Source organism: Pholcus phalangioides, unplaced genomic scaffold (genome assembly GCF_987345545.1).
Source record: "Pholcus phalangioides strain wild (caught in Gottingen) unplaced genomic scaffold, Ppha-v1.0 ptg000015l_1, whole genome shotgun sequence".
NCBI classification, from domain to species: domain Eukaryota; kingdom Metazoa; phylum Arthropoda; class Arachnida; order Araneae; family Pholcidae; genus Pholcus; species Pholcus phalangioides.
The window spans coordinates 1596410-1612626 of record NW_028301608.1 but is presented as its reverse complement, the minus strand read 5'-3'; the positions used below and the strand labels follow the sequence as shown (position 1 = coordinate 1612626).

Sequence of the window (16217 nt, the reverse complement as noted above, 5' to 3'; positions counted from 1 at the left end):
GCACTTCATCGCGTTTCCGGCCGAACTTTTCGTCCCTGGTTCATCCAGTTAGTTCACCAATACTCTCGTAAATTGAATTCATTTATTTATGTTTTCCATTGTAAATAAATTTCTCAGAGATTTCCCTTCAGAAGAAATCTGTGCATCTATTATACTTGAAATTAACTAGGGTTTGGGAGGCAGCTGATATCACCCGTAAAGATCTTTATTAATTTTCTCTAATCACCCATTTTTTACATATACAGTACTTCATTAAAATTTGCGCTAAAATTCGTAGTTGTTTTCTTCATGTCAGTGCCTCTCCGAGAAAGCGCCGACACGAAGAAAACATTGGAAGCCATCCAAGTCTGAGGTGGGTAATTCCCCGTCTATACTGTTACTATTATCATTAATTAACTCACATTCTCCCGTCTACGTGGTCTGAGAGTAAAAAAACAGATCTAAGCCTATCGTAAACCTCCTAGAAGGTGAATCCGATCCCAAGCCACCTGTTAGTGAATGCGGAAAGCTCCAAGAACGTGACCCCAAGTGAGGAGTAAATGTCCTTCAGCCCTAAGTTGAAGCGGTGGATCTTACTCCTACACCCTCTATTACCTCTTGGCAGTACTGGAATCACTGCCACATCTGAACGCCCCTCCCGAGCGGATAATAGTAAGTCCCGGTACTCTGGCAGAGACTAACAAATATCCGCTCCTACCTGATTCATTCACACCCGGGGAGCTTTAGACGATGAAAAACATCTCGAATGATGCTAATCTTCCCCCCCGGAAGACAACAGCGCTCGAAACCCCGAAAATACCTACACACTCTGTTCCCCAGTTTCCTAACCATAGAATCGCGATGATTAAACCCCTATCACTATCCCCGAACACCCATTCGCCCTCTAAACTGTCGCTGTTCGTGGACATTGATTCTTCGATTACATGTGGCTTCGTTATAAAAAGCCCTCCAAAACCCTAACTCTCTCCCGTAACGCTTCGACCTCGAGTTCCAACCTTGTCATATCCAAACACCCCTTACATTTGAAACTATCGGCTACTATACCCCTAGTACAGAGGAAAATCCCGTCACAACCCCTACACAACACTAATCGAGGTCGAGACATACTAATGCTAAAGGTAGATAAGAAACGAAATAAAGACCCACTTATAAAAAAGTAAGAGAAAGAGAATCGTTAACAAACACTTAAAATAACATAAATTACGTTACAATACAAATCTACGACAAAAAAAGAAGAATATTAATAATATTAACGCTATAATATTACAATTCAAAATATACGTAAAAGATTATATGCAAAACTAAAGTAAAATAAAATGCTTAACACTGGATCACGAAGAAAAGGTATATACAACACACCCCAAAAAAGTATTGAGATACAAAATATAATTTATGCTTATTAGTATTAGCTATTTTATTTTCTAACACCAAAACAATTAGACTCAAAGCAAAGTAAAAAAAATTATTGCGAATACGCGGGAAAAAAGTCTAGATTGTTTTGCTAGCACAACACTCAAAAAACCCCACGAAATTAAATCAAAGAAGCGGGAAAAACACCGAAATGGCGCTAAACAAAAAAACAGATATTCCCTCCTATCCTATACGAGCATCTGAGCAAAAAATCTGACTGCTGACAAAGAAACAACGGAAAAAATTTAAAATCGATCAAAAATAGGAATGAAAATTAAAGAAGCAGGATAATAAAAAACACTTATCTCGCAAATCCAAAAACGGCTGTTCAAAAAATCTGGGGGCGAAATCAAACTAAAAAGAATATAATAAGCTCACAATCTAGAAAAATAAAGAAAACAGAGAAGAGTTTGATACAAAAAATAAATAAATGAACGCGCTAAAGAAATCTCACGAGAACGAAGCAAACCACAAAATGGCATACCACCGCCACAGCTGCCTTACTCCGTTTGATGGGCTGGGACTGGATTCATCGAATGTCTCCCGAGGTCACCCTGGTCGGGCACCTTCAGCACTCTCCAGCATGGCCCAACTCAGCTGAGTAAATGGCTTACATCCCTAGCGGGACAGAGCCAGGGCCTTGCCTTGTTCTTCAGATAATCTCTCGGTAATTCTTCGTCAATGGTCTCGGTTATAACCGAGCGGTGGTTATTTGACCATTTTGTATGCTGACAGTCGTCCTGGTTGGATGGGAATCGGGTCTATATTCTATTCTGGTCTGGTCTGGTCTGACCGGCTTAATATAAGAATTTGAGTTAAATGCAACAATTGAAAGAAACGGTAAGAATGGAACAATGGGGTTCTTTAATAACAATCTATATCTGTTAGCCTGAGATTGGTCAGCAACAAATATAGCATACAGTGTTTCTAATAGTACAAAAATAAATATCTAGAATCGGGGGAAATGCAGGATTGACATTTTGTGGGAGTATTGTCTCCTTTCAACGCAGTCATGGAGCTATAGGGAAACAGGAGTGAAGACTCCCTATAGAATATAATTATTTATTTGTTTATTTATTGAATTTTGTTTGGCCGATGCCTATACAAGAGGATGCGGAAGTTATAATGACGAAATTCACGATTGATGATACAAGAAAATTCGGAAATCGTAGTATAATCTACAATATTTGCTACTAGGTTGTTCCCAGAGCCGCAACTAGATGCTTGATCACCCGGAGAAGCGCGCATTTTGACGCCTCCTTGTAACGATGAAAGAGAGGTTTCAGAATAAAATTTATGCCCCTCGAGTCTAGCGCCCGGGCCACGAGACCCGCCTGCACACACCCCTATTTGCGGCCCTGCTTATTAGTATTAGCTAACTATCTCTATTCACTAGCACTAAAACAATAGGCTCAAATGAAAAACAAAACAAAATATAAATTACTGAGAGCACTCGGGAAAAAGTATACACTGTTCTCTAACACTAACGTCCAAAAAACCCACGAATTTATATCAAAGAAGCGGGAAAAACACTTAGAGGAGAAATATATATATATTTCTTCTCAATGGAAAAACACAAACTTGGCCAAATTACAATGAAAATGAAATGAGACCGAGAAAAAAATTTAAATCGATAGAAAAAACACAACGAAAATTAAAAAAACGGAGAGCAATAAAAAAAAACTTATCTCGCAAATCCAACAATGTGTGTGCGTTAGGCTTAAACAACAATACAAATACAAATACAAATACAACGCCACAACAGGCAAAATGCCCAACGAGGTGGCTGATAAAAAGATGCCCATAAAAATATGGATGTCATATGTTTCAAAAATACAGCAACCCAATTAAAAATGCAATTAACACAAATTACAAACAATATATACACATGATAAAATATTATACAATGCCCATAAAGAATACTTATGGTTGTCTTATTCTAAGAATGGATAGCTTCTCGATTTACCCCAACATGTTTATCGTATTTCTTTTTAAACGTGTCAATTGTGTTACAATTTACTACCTCCGGGGGTAAGCTATTCCATTTATTAACAACCCTATTGGAGAAAAATTCCCTGCGACACCATAACCTTGCATTGTCCCTCACCAATCGATACTGGTGTCCCCTTGTAAAAGCAGTCGATTGGCGGTGTACTAAAAGTTCATGGTCCATCCTATCCATCCCATTGAAAATTTTGAACACTTCGATCATATCTCCTCGACACCTGCGTTCATCCAATGTAAACATATTCAAAAAATGAAGTCTTTCTTCATAACTCAAGCCCTGTGTGCCAATAAGGACACGCGTAGCTCTTCTCTGCACCCCTTCAACCAAGTCTATGTCCCTCTGTAGGTATGGTCTCCAAAACCTTACAGCATACTCCAGTCCAGGACGAACTAAGCCTCGAAAAAGCGGAAGAATGACTTTAGGAGAACGCGAAGAGACCTTTTTGAAAATGAGACCAAGCATTCTATTCGATTTTTTGACAACCGCTGAACAATGTTCAGAAAACTTAAGTCGCTCGTCAATGAGAATTCCCAAATCGGTGACTCTAGTTGCATCCGGGATAGTGACACCATTCAACTCGTAAGAGAACCGTGGGTTGTTCGAACCAAAATGAGCGACCATGCACTTATCTACGCTAAACGTCATGCTCCATTCATTTGCCCATGCTGCAATCTTGTTTAAGTTGGTCTGGAGCAACTCCCTATCGCTTTCATTTCCGATTACCCCCATTAGCTTCACATCATCTGCGAATTTGCTAGTAATTCCATCGATACCCTGATCGAGTTTGTCGATAAAAAGTGAAAAAAGTATGGGGCCAAGGACACTTCCCTGAGGAACTCCACTTGTGACGTCTGTCCAACCAGAGAATTCCCCGTTCACCATAACTCGTTGCGACCTATCTCTTAACCACGATTCTATCCAATTCAGCAAGTTGCCCCCTATTCCAATCTCGTGTAAACGCTTCAAGAGTTTGCCATGTTGGACCCGATCGAATGCCTTCTGGAAATCAAGGTAAACAACGTCGACATTTTTGCTCTTACCCAAAGCCTTAGTCACGTAATCATAGAAGCAAAGGAGGTTAGTTACACATGACTTCCCCTTCCTGAACCCATGCTGATTATCCGACAATACATTATTCTCGTCTATCCACTTCACAAACTGCCTTTTGATGATAATTTCCAAAATTTTCGAGAGGGAGCTCGTCAAACTCACTGGACGATAATTAGACACCACTTCTCTACTACCCTTCTTAAATATCGGAACAACGTTAGCCAGTTTCCAATCTCTCGGGACGATACCCTCAGCAACACTACTCCTGTATATCTGTGCGACTGGCCCCAACAATTCATTAGCACCTTCCCTGAGAACCCTGGGATGTGGAAACAATAGAAAACAATGTTTTCTATAAGCTTATTTTTGTGACCGTGCTCTTCTTTTTTCTTACCTACATAGAATTAAGAAAGCTGATAGTCCTTTGTGTAAGCATTGTCAAATTGATGAAACCTGTACTCATTTTTTGTTTCACTGCTCAGAGTATGATTCTCTAATCCACAGGAAATCTACATTCTATAAATTCTCTCCTCTGCCTCATAGTTGGAAAGATTTTTCTCTGTTCCACCACATGATATTGAAGTTTGTTTTGAAAAATTTGTTTTTTTCTTAGCAAAAAGTTCTCATGATTTTTCCCCCTCTTTCTTTGGTTTTTTCATCCTTTTGGTCTTTCAGGCTGCTTCCTTTTGCACACACACACACACACTCATCTAGGGCACCATGTCATAATTCATATTTAAAATGGTCTGGCATCGTTCCCTAGCCCTGAAGAATTCAATATGCTGTACACTCCCTTTTTATCTCTCATTTCCAATCTCTTCTCTTCGCTTTTTTTGTGTTGCTTTGCATTTTGATGTTGTTTGATGTTGTATTTGCCATTGTTTAGTATCTTTATTTTTTATCTTGTTTTCGCTGTGTTTATTTGCTCCACCCCCCCCCCCCCCAGCCTAAAAGAATAACAATCAGGGGAATAGCCAGACTGCTGAGAACCCTGTAGAATGGGAATGGGAATGAATGATGTAGTTGCCAGATTGGCAATTTTTCTGCCAAATTGGGCTGGTTTAGCGAAGGTCCGGCGGGAAATTTTTGGCTTTGGCGGAAGGCGGTTTTTGGGCTTCTTTTACACTTTAAAGTAAACCAGTGATTCCCCAACGTGGGCTTTACGCCCCTAGGTTGGGGGGGGGGGGGGCGATGGAATGTTCCAGGGGGCGGTAGAAGCTTCATAATAGGATTCTGTGAGTTAGATTGAGTTGGGGAGCATTGGCGGAGATAGACTTGGAAGTCTGGGGTGGCAAGGTCTTTATTGCTGGAGGGGGGCACGATGATGATGATGTCAATTCATATATACATTAGATCAATCGACTCCACCTTTGACTCTGGGGGGGGGGAGGACAATGCCTCCCACGCCACCCCCTTGTATCTCCGGCCATGTTGAGGGCTACGGGAGAAAACAATTTCTGAAGAAAGGGGTGTGGGGGACAAAAAAGGTTGGGAAACTATGCTCTAATACTCTGGAAGTGTGCTTCGCGTCACTTGAAAGATGAGTGCTCAGTAATTATGCCACGGATCACTCAAGTAATCTGGGAATGTACCACGGTAACTTGAGTGATATAGAACTGCACTGCGGGCGCTTAAATAAGTCCTCTAAAACGAAGCCACATTCCACTTAAGGGCAGGGCCGCAACTAGATGTTTGATCACCCGGGGCAAGTGCACATTGTAATGGTGAAGGAGAGGTTTGAGAGGTTGTTGAACAAGAAGTTTCAGTTACTGCATTGACCTTCAAAAAGCATATTAAATTAACAGAAATTGGTTAGGATATATGGTATGAAAAAAGGTTTTTTTAAAAATATTTTGATTATTTTACAAAGCTATTCAAATTTTTTTTAATTTTTGAGCATTTTCGGGTGTGGGTGGAGGGTGGGGGGGATAAGCGTCCCGTGTTCCTCCCGGAGGACGCCTCTGCACCATGCCAATTTTAGCCAGATGTACCGTTCCCCCAATTGCTGTACAAAATTTTCCATGTATTGCCGTCCTGAGATTTCATTGCTGCGTACCAAATTTTAAAATATTTTTTAACCATAATTTCATCATTTGTTTTAAACAAATACAACAGAAATGGACAAATAAGGTGAAATATATATACATGTATGGAGTATACTGTATGTCTTTGCCCCCAACTGAAAAAGTTGAGATGACGGGTCTGCCCAGAGGTCCGAGAAAAAGAAATCTTATTAATATTTTTTTACGTGATAAACACTTATTTACAAATTCGAAAAAAAAAGACGGAGGAAAAAGTCGAAATTAATCTCATTCTTTTAATGTTGGGGCACAAGAATTTCCTTCCAGCAGGGCTGTCTTAAGAGTATCATGGGCCCCCGGGCCAAATGATTTTTCTGAGGCCCTACCAGGCAAATTCTCGAAAATCTCAACCAGATCTCTTTTGCGGGGCTCTTTTTCTCTTGAGGGCCCCCGGGTAGGCCAGTATGCCTTAAGACGGCACTGCCTTCCAAAGAAATTGACAGAATTGTTTGAATTGACATGATTTTCTTTCGAATTTTTTTTTTCCTGCAAAAAATATTTTCAATTTTTGATCATTTTTGAGGGAGCACAGCCTCCCTGTGCCCCCTCCCCTTTTTCTTCCCGCACACACAATTTCTATCCAAAGAAAAACGTGGGCGGGAGGAGGAGGAAGAAAGGAAAAAAAAAAAAATGGGGAAATTTTTAGTTCATAATTGAACTTATAGATGACAGCACAAGTGCAAACGTTGTGGGCTACTTTTTGGCTACTTTTGAAGAATTGATCTGGCAACCCTGGAGTGATGTCAACAGCAGCAGGCCCCGGCTGTGAAGAAAAGTCATCAAAATAAGTGCGATTGATTTTGGGTATTTGCGACATCTTTGATTTGAACATGTGTGGATAGCGATGTCGGAACAAGAAACGTCGTCCACTTCTCCACAGCCCAGCGTGCCACAACCGGTGGCCGCCGAATTAGCCGACGTCAATCAACTCATAAAATACATAAAGAGGGTTGTGCCCGTACTCCTCGAGGACGATGATGAAGTGGATCCGCCAGCGTTGAATGTCGCTCTCGCCGAAAAATCCAATTCCGAAAGCTTGAGGAAATTCATCGCCGATCCTCAAACGAGAGCTTTGCTCGTCCAACGATCATCCTCCAAAGGTAACTTACTTTTATTATCGATTCGGGCCTCCCACGGGTTTGGGGCGTAACCATGTGTACACGTAATGCCGCAGTGGAGGATTTTGTTGATATCCCGCTCCACGAAACCAAATATCGTTGCCTTCATGTTGAAAAAGTTTGAGTTGACCGATTACTTTTGAGCCAGCATATTTGCTCAACCCATGGCGTCATCTGATATGCGACCTCAAACCCAATTTCGTAAAATACAACTGAACACTACACATAAACTACACATAACTGAATACAAGGGACCTACGTGCGTCCAGGGCAGATCCATGCATGAAAATCATACTAATGTTTTATCGTGGCAACGTGTGGTTTTATATGTTTATATGGTGCGTTATCTTAATTTTGAGTACTTTGAGATCTGTGCCAGTGTAAGTATCAAGTAGTGTGTGATCATAAAGAAGTACTCGATCGATGAAGTTTTCCGGTTATACTCTTTCTGTTTATGAATCCAATTTTTCACTTGCAAAACTGTTTTTTTTTTTCCAGATGAAGAAGAGGTGGGGGATTCTGGCGCAGAAGCTGACGAGGAAAAAGAGAATATATCTTACATAATTTCTGATGATGTCCGATTCAGCAATCCAAAAATCAATAGGCAAGAAATATATGATACTTGAATAATATGCAAATGTTTATTTGAAATTTCGTTGAAACATAGGTGCCAAGTCTTCCGAATTCCTGTTTCATCTTCCAGACTCCCGAATCTTTCTTATGTCTCCCAACTTTTAGCTTTAATTGAAAAAATATAATTCCCTGAGAGTTCATCCTTAACATACAAAGGCGAGATATCTCGGCTCTATGTCTGTGAAAGAAGTGCATTTAAGCTCTTTTTCCTCTCTTTCTTTTAAGACTTCCCTGTAAACGAAGATTGCTATTCTACCTCAGCATTATCTTTTTTTTTTAATTTTCTGTCTCGCTATGGTTTCAGGAGTAAAAAAAAATATTGCATATACAGGGAAAGGGGCGACTCTGTTAGCAGGGGCGGGGGAAAGAATGGACAGCCTGCTCCCCCATCCTCTTTTCCCTTCAATTCCTGTTTATAAACTATAATACCAGTTTTTTAGATTCATCTCTGTTAGTTTGACTGTAAGTTGTCTAAATTTGCTTATTGCCAAAAGCCTTGAAAGGGTTAAGAAGTCTGTTGCTTGTGTTTTTTTATACAAGGATGACGTCACTCTCTGCTACCATACAAAGGTTTTTAACATTTGGCTGTTGTGAAGATGAAATTAACTCTTGAAATTACGAAACAGCCAGTTGTTAAAAACCTTCATATGATAGTGGAGAGTAACCTCATCCTTGTATAAGTTGCCATCTGGTGGCAGCATCAGCAGTTGTGAGCTTGGCCTGAGTCAGTTTCGGCCATCCAGGTATGGCCCCGTTCAGTACACATAACCTCCAAGGAAAGATTGAGAGATTCATTGCCTTTGTAGTTTAGTGGTCTTGGGGGTTTACCCGGGTAATGAAAGGACGTGGGTTTGATTCCCCGCAAAGGCAGTTGAATTTTCTTTCTTTCCAAAATTTCATCTTCGCAACAGCCAGTTGTTAAAAACCTTCGTTGTGTTTTTTGCCGCCCAGAGTGCAGGTCCACAGCCAGGGATTTCATTTCCAAGGGGAACCACTTTCATTTCAGGGGAGGGGGGAACCAATGTGACAGAACAAAAGATTAGGCCATCTTTTTCTTTTGTTTTTGGTCATTTTCTCACATTTCTTCAGGGGGGACCCAGACCCGCAAGTCCTTCCCCTCGCTAGGGCCTTGCCAGAATGACATGCACAAAATAAATGATTGCAGTTGCGCTAAATTACTTTCATTTTGGTGAGGAAAAGATGAATTTTATCCTTTTTTGTCCAAATGGCCAGTCTCAGTTTGGACTCTTGATAGTTGAATCAGTGATTTGAGTAGTGTATAGGATGACCATTAAATCTGCTTATTCTGGTCTGGTGGCGATTTGTGTGTTTGCGATATCTTGATTTGAATATAGTAATGACAGATAATTTGACCTACTGTTGGGTGAGGGGGTGGTGACTTTGCTTCAATTGGTGATGTCAGGGTTTTCCACAGTTGAAAATCTGTACTTTTTCAAAAATCTTTTATGTCTATATGCGGCTTTTGCATGCATTTAGATCCTTGCGGATATCTTCCTTATCCTCATTTGCCATAGTTGGCAGCTGTCATTGTGTGCTTTATCAACGCTGAAAAAATCAGGAAAAATAATAATCAAGCTCCAGCCGAATTTCACCAGTACACAAACTATTTTAATGGATGTTGCTTATAATGGACAGCTAAAATAAATTGTAATAACAATAATAAGTGGTTATTTTTATCTGGCAAGTTTTAAATTCATAACCAAGTCATTAAACGTTTATTAGGGTGCTGTTTTGCTTAAATATGGATGCACTGCATCACTCATATCATCAATCAGAAAAATTGAAATTAATGCAGCGTATACATACTCATCTTTTTCAATTCAACTTACGTTGAAGGCTGTTTTTTAATCCGTTCTTTCATTGATGAACAACTTGTTGCATTACACCCCTATGAGAATTAGTTATTATAAACCCCAGACTTTTTTATTAAAATAGATGCCATTTAGCTCTTAAGAGATGGTATTTTTTTTAGCCCGAAGTATACTGTGAAATTGAATTTTCTGGATGTTATGCCAAAACGAATATTTGGAAAAGTGATCACACACTTTTCTTTCCAAATATTCATTTCAGCATAACATCCAGAAAATTTAATTTCTCAGCTTTTAGTTCGTTTATAAGGTTCAACTGTGTAATGAAATAAATTTTGCCAACTTTTATGGTCTGGCTACAATAGTAACTACCATAATTTTCTTGTTGCAATCTGCGGATTATATGTAAAAGACGAACACTTGAATTTCTCAGTAAGAGATTATCTGTACTTTTTTGTCATGAAATTTTGGAATAAAAATAAATGTTTTTATATATATGAAAACAATTTGCAAAATATTTTATGTAGACCATAATGGGTTTTTCATTCTTTAAGATTTCATTATATTAAATTGGTGATAAACGTAACAATCACAGTTTGCGATCCTTGCTGCAGAATTTTGTACACCAAAATGGTTTTTGTTTATTCTCTTGTTGTTCATTACAGTATTGTGCTCATCAAAACGTCTGCTGTATTAGAAGCTGACAAGAAGATAGTTGCACAAGTTCGTGTTATGAACCTAAATGATGCATCACCATATGAGACACTACATTCGTATGTCAGCAGTGCTGTTGCTCCTTATTTCAAGTCCTATGTCAGAGAAACTGGAAGAGCAGAGAGGTAAGTTTTCATGCGGAATGGTTAAACTAACCGAATTCAATTTAAAGAATGAGCAAACAGATTTCAGCAGAATTTTTATATTAAGATTAATGTTTTTTATGTGTGCATTATTTAAACATATTTTCCATAAAATACATACATGATGCCAATTAAATGAGATAATTACTTCTGAAATATATTTAGATTAAATCTTGCAAAGAAATATGTTGAAAATCGATTGACCATTCTCATACAAATGATCCAAGAATGACTAGCATTGTTAGCAACAGGATAATACCTGGGAAATACATGCTATATTTTCTGTCTTATCTGTTACAGTGGAAAGGTTTTAAAACATAGTTTTGGGCATTTGTATCATATTGCCTACATTATTATTTTTTTTTTGAAAAACACAACCTTTTGAATTTACTATGAACACTATCATACAAGATTTCAACTATCAATTTATTGGATTGTGTTTTATTTATTCCGATTTGCTTTCTGTGCAATAATTTTCTATCAAACATTTGTTTGGAGAATACAAGAAAACAGTAATTACATGAAAATAAAATTTTACTCCAAAAAAGAGTAATTATAATATAGTGATGCAGCATTTAAATTGAGTTAACAGATGTATTCAGGGATCCAACCAGACTTTTTTGTAGGGTATACTTTTTTTTTAATGATGGGATGCCTATTATTTTGTACCCGTTTGATTGCTGCATTGTTTAGTTCTCTAAAATAATGTAATTTGAAAATATGAATATTTAGGGATGGAGATAAAATGGCGCCAACTGTTGAGAAAAAAATTGCAGAATTGGAAATGGGATTACTCCATCTACAGCAGAACATTGACATTCCAGAGATCACTCTGCTCATACATCCTCTTCTCGCTTCTGTGATAAAGAAAGCAAGTGAAGAAGGTCGAAAAGCCACAGTAAATGATTTTGGTGATAAAGTTGAAGATTCGACCTTCCTAAATCAATTACAAAATGGAGTAAATAGATGGATCAGAGAAATTCAAAAGGTGCAAAATTTTACTGTTCTCATTTCTAATTATTCTCAGTTTATAAACTAATTAAATTTTTGTAAACTAATTAAAAATGTTTAAATTAAAAGTTCTTTTGACTTGATTGATATCTGAAATTAATGAATCTTGTTTGTATTTATTACAAGTTTAAATCAAAATAATATTTTGTAGGTAACCAAGCTTGATAGAGAGCCTTCATCAGGAACAGCACTTCAAGAAATAAGTTTTTGGTTGAATCTGGAACGAGCGTTACTTCGCATTCAGGAAAAAAGGGAAAGTCCAGAGGTGGCACTTACTCTTGACATTCTTAAAAAAGGAAAACGTTTCCATGCGACTGTCAGCTTTGACACTGATACAGGTACTGCTCTATTTTTAATTTTTTCTATTAGCAAAAGAAAGAAGAGTCAAATGAACAAAAAGTTACCGTAATACCAGCTGTTTTGAGATAGGTAAATAATGATGCGATGACTTTCAAGTTATCAATATTAAAACTTGAGCCTTGCATTTATTTTTGCATCATTGCATTGTTATATGACTACCAGCCGAATGTTCTTCCACCACAAACTCTAATATTTTAAAAAATTTAAAGTCAGCATATTGTATGTGGAAAATTCGATCCCCACAAGGAAGCTTTTCTCCTTTGAATTTGCGACCATTCAAAAATGAGAACTCTTTTTTTTTTTTTTTTTCCTGTTTTTTTTATTAGGATTGATTCTTATCTTCTGTAATTCATTATTACACAAACTTTAAAAATGATATTAATTGTACATTTTTTTTTTTCAGGATTGAAGCAAGCTCTGGCTACAGTAAATGACTACAATCCTCTGATGAAAGATTTTCCATTGAATGATTTATTATCAGCTACAGAGCTAGATAAAATCAGAATTGCTTTGCAAGCTATATTTATCCACTTACGTAAAATTCGCAGCACTAAATATCCCATTCCAAGAGCACTGCGACTCGTTGAAGCAATTTCCAGAGATCTGATGACCCAGTTGCTGAAGGTTAGTTTCTGTGTGGGGCAGTGTAACACAGCCCAACTTGGTTAATTCAAAGTTTCAATAGAATTTTGTGAATACAGTGCCCATTTTCACATGAGCTTCATTGAAATTTTACTGTATGACCTAGGATCTCTGCCAGGATTAACCTGATATCTCTTTACACATTGCTCAGCAGACAAAATGATAGCACAACTGTTCAAATAATAGCTGAAGTTAAAAATTGAAAAACAGCAATCGTTGTGTACCGAAAAATGAGGAATTTTAAACTTTAATTTGTCTTTAAGTGTTTATGTACAGCTTAGACGAAGCTAAATCTGGTGCATATATTGTAGAATTTTTTTAACTGTCCATGTTATCTGGTACTAAATTATGATTATTATTTTCCCTTCAGTTTTGAATTGTTCAAAATGACAAGAACAAAAAAGTGTATTTCAACATTAAATTTGACAGGGGAGTTCTTAAAAATTCAAATTTACCAAGGTCTACTGTAAATGCATACTTATGAATGAACTATGAAATCAATTGTGTATAATTAAAAAATACGTGATTGAATATAATAAGAAAAAAATTCAGTTGGAGTTCATTGTGTTCATATCATCTGTTAGATATTATTGAATTATTTCTATCCTAAAAAAAGATGTGCTGTGAAAAATGCAGCATAAAATGTATGGATTTACCTTTTTAAAAAAAAGGGAAAAAAAGTTCAGCAGATCTCTAATTTTTGATGTCGTTAACTAATTTTAATCTCTTGATAATACATTTTCTATAACTCTAAAAATTACTTTTATTCAAAGTACCATAGTCTCCCACTATATACCCTCTTATTTATAGGTTTCTCTTATTTATAAATTTATTAGACTATTTTTTCCACTCCTGGCCAAAGATATAGGAGAATAATGATATTTCTACTTCATTTGAAAAACTTTCATTTACATTTATATGATTCATTTTGGGAAGACCAAGTTATGAGTTATAAAAATTTTTGATTATTTAGCTTTTCTTCCCCAAAAAAGGCTTTTCGAAAATTCTTTAAAAATTTTCAGTGAAGAAACTAAGGTGGTTAATTGTGTTTCTTACCTATGTGCTGCGATTGTGATCTACCAAGAGTTATAAAAGTGGCACATTTTTGTTCTTGCTAGAGACTGTGTGCTTGTTGAATTTGCATTTGCCATACCAGCCTGTTTAGCTTTGCTATGTTTCAGAAGAGGGTAAAACAGAAAGCAGTTGTCAATTTCATTGAAAATAAGTGATGAGAAGTTTGATAATTGAGTGTAGAGAATTACAGAAATTATTGCAAAAAATACTTGATGACAATGATGAAGAGATCATTGCAGCCAATATAATTTTAAAAAATGCTCAATGCACACGTGTAAAAGGTTTCAATTTGCTAGAACCTCTTCGTAATTACATACAACTTCAAAAACTGATGTGACTTTCTTCCAATCATGCAAGTATTCTTTTTCTGGACTGTTTTAACAAAAAATTTCAGATTTTGTTACTTAAAAAAATTATTGAATGTAACAAGGTAATTATATATCACAGGGCATACATATGGATTATTATTAAACAAAAAGTATTATTCTCCTACGTGTGTGTTTTAAGAATGAAGCCAATATTTACTTTTACTTAACAATATTTCACTTTCATATAGCATTTTTCATGTTATACATTTTTGAAGTACATTTTTCCTTATTTTCACTTATATGGCTATCTCACTTATACATCTTTTCTTGTTCCCTCGCACCAATGCATAAGTGTTCACTGTAATATCAGTTGCTAAAAGCACTTTGAGATGTTCAGCTGTGGTTGCTGAATGCTAGAATCAGTTGGAGAAACAATTTTATTTCCAGTTCACGTATTAAACTAGATGTATTTGAATGACATTTATATGCTACGTTAAGAGCTTAAACAAGATATTTTTTTTTACTTTATTACATTCAAATGAACTGAATAAGTGAAGTTTTTATAATTATTTTAAATAGGTTCTGGGAACACGGAGACTGATGCACATACCTTTTGAGGAATTTGAAAAGGTAAAATTCAGTTTTTCACATATACTTGGGTTCAATGCATTATCTCATTCTCACGCAATCCAAACACAGATTCTAAATTCTGAAAATAAGAGAATTTTTTTCAGGTTATTCTATTCTTCATTTATAACTTTTCATAATTATGTCTTAGTTTTTTTCCCAAGTGTGTGAGTTTTACCCTTTCTTTGGTTCTTTGAAGGTGATGAATGCTTGTTTCGAGGTGTTCAGTACATGGGATGATGAATATGACAAGCTTCAAGGCTTACTCAGGGATATTGTTAAAAAGAAAAGAGATGAGCATCTTAAGATGGTATGGAGGGTCAGCCCAGCACATAAGCGCTTGCAGGCCAGGATGGAACAAATGAGGAAGTGAGTTTATACATTTGAAATGTTTTTCATGAACAGAATATATTGTTATAAATTCTTGAGGTTCAAGGCAGTTAAATAGGTAACATGTACATTCATCATCATGTAATCTTATAATACCTAGATCTGTTTCAGTAAAAAAAATAGTTTCCTTCTTTTCAATTCAATTATTAAAAATTACAGATAAAAACAACTTTAGTTTTATAGTACAGAGGTTCCTTGCAATTCCAAACTAATTGTTGAATTGTGGGATGTTTTGTATTTAAGTCTATTCGGTCATTTCATGCCTGTCGATCCCAAAAAATTAGAATGTTGAATTATACAAATACTTTGCCACAACAGGCTAAATGCCCAATGAGGTGGCTGAGAAAAAGATGCCCATAAAAATATGGATGTCGTATATTTCAAAAATACAGCAACCCAATTAAAAATGCAATTAACAAAAATTATAAACAATATATACACATGATAAAATATTATACAATGCCCATAAAGAATACTTATGGTTGTCTTATTCTAAGAATGGATAGCTTCTAGATTTACTCCAACATGTTTATCGTCATGAATCATCTCTCTATTACTTTTTAAGACCATTTCCATTGGTTATCTTGGTTTTTGCAATAAAAGAAACAATTTATAATGCTAACAAAAATAAAGTATGATTATGATATTTATGTGTTGCTTTTAATATGGCTTTCATATATCTTACTATACCAATGCTGCCAGAGTTTTCTTTATTGTAGAAATGACAAACCATTATAAATGGATAAACTTGTTCTGAAATGCATTGCTTGGGAACCACTCTGTGACCAAAGTAAACATTCCAAAAGTCATTGTTGAGGC

The 16217-nt window shown here is 36.5% G+C and overlaps 1 protein-coding gene across 2 annotated transcripts in view; it reads left to right on the top strand.

The window, feature by feature from the left end:
* Nucleotides 1–7269: 7269 nt before the first annotated feature.
* The window catches only part of Dhc64C (dynein heavy chain, cytoplasmic), a 189442-nt gene continuing 180494 nt past the window's right edge, over nt 7270–16217 (top strand). For both annotated transcript variants that reach the window (XM_089242500.1, XM_089242499.1), the window contains exons 1-8: nt 7270–7649; nt 8166–8271; nt 10795–10968; nt 11719–11974; nt 12149–12335; nt 12761–12981; nt 14961–15011; nt 15208–15377. In XM_089242500.1, coding sequence (XP_089098626.1) covers nt 7394–7649; nt 8166–8271; nt 10795–10968; nt 11719–11974; nt 12149–12335; nt 12761–12981; nt 14961–15011; nt 15208–15377 — 1421 coding nt within the window. In that variant the 5' untranslated portion in view covers nt 7270–7393. The remainder of the gene's footprint in view (nt 7650–8165; nt 8272–10794; nt 10969–11718; nt 11975–12148; nt 12336–12760; nt 12982–14960; nt 15012–15207; nt 15378–16217) is intronic.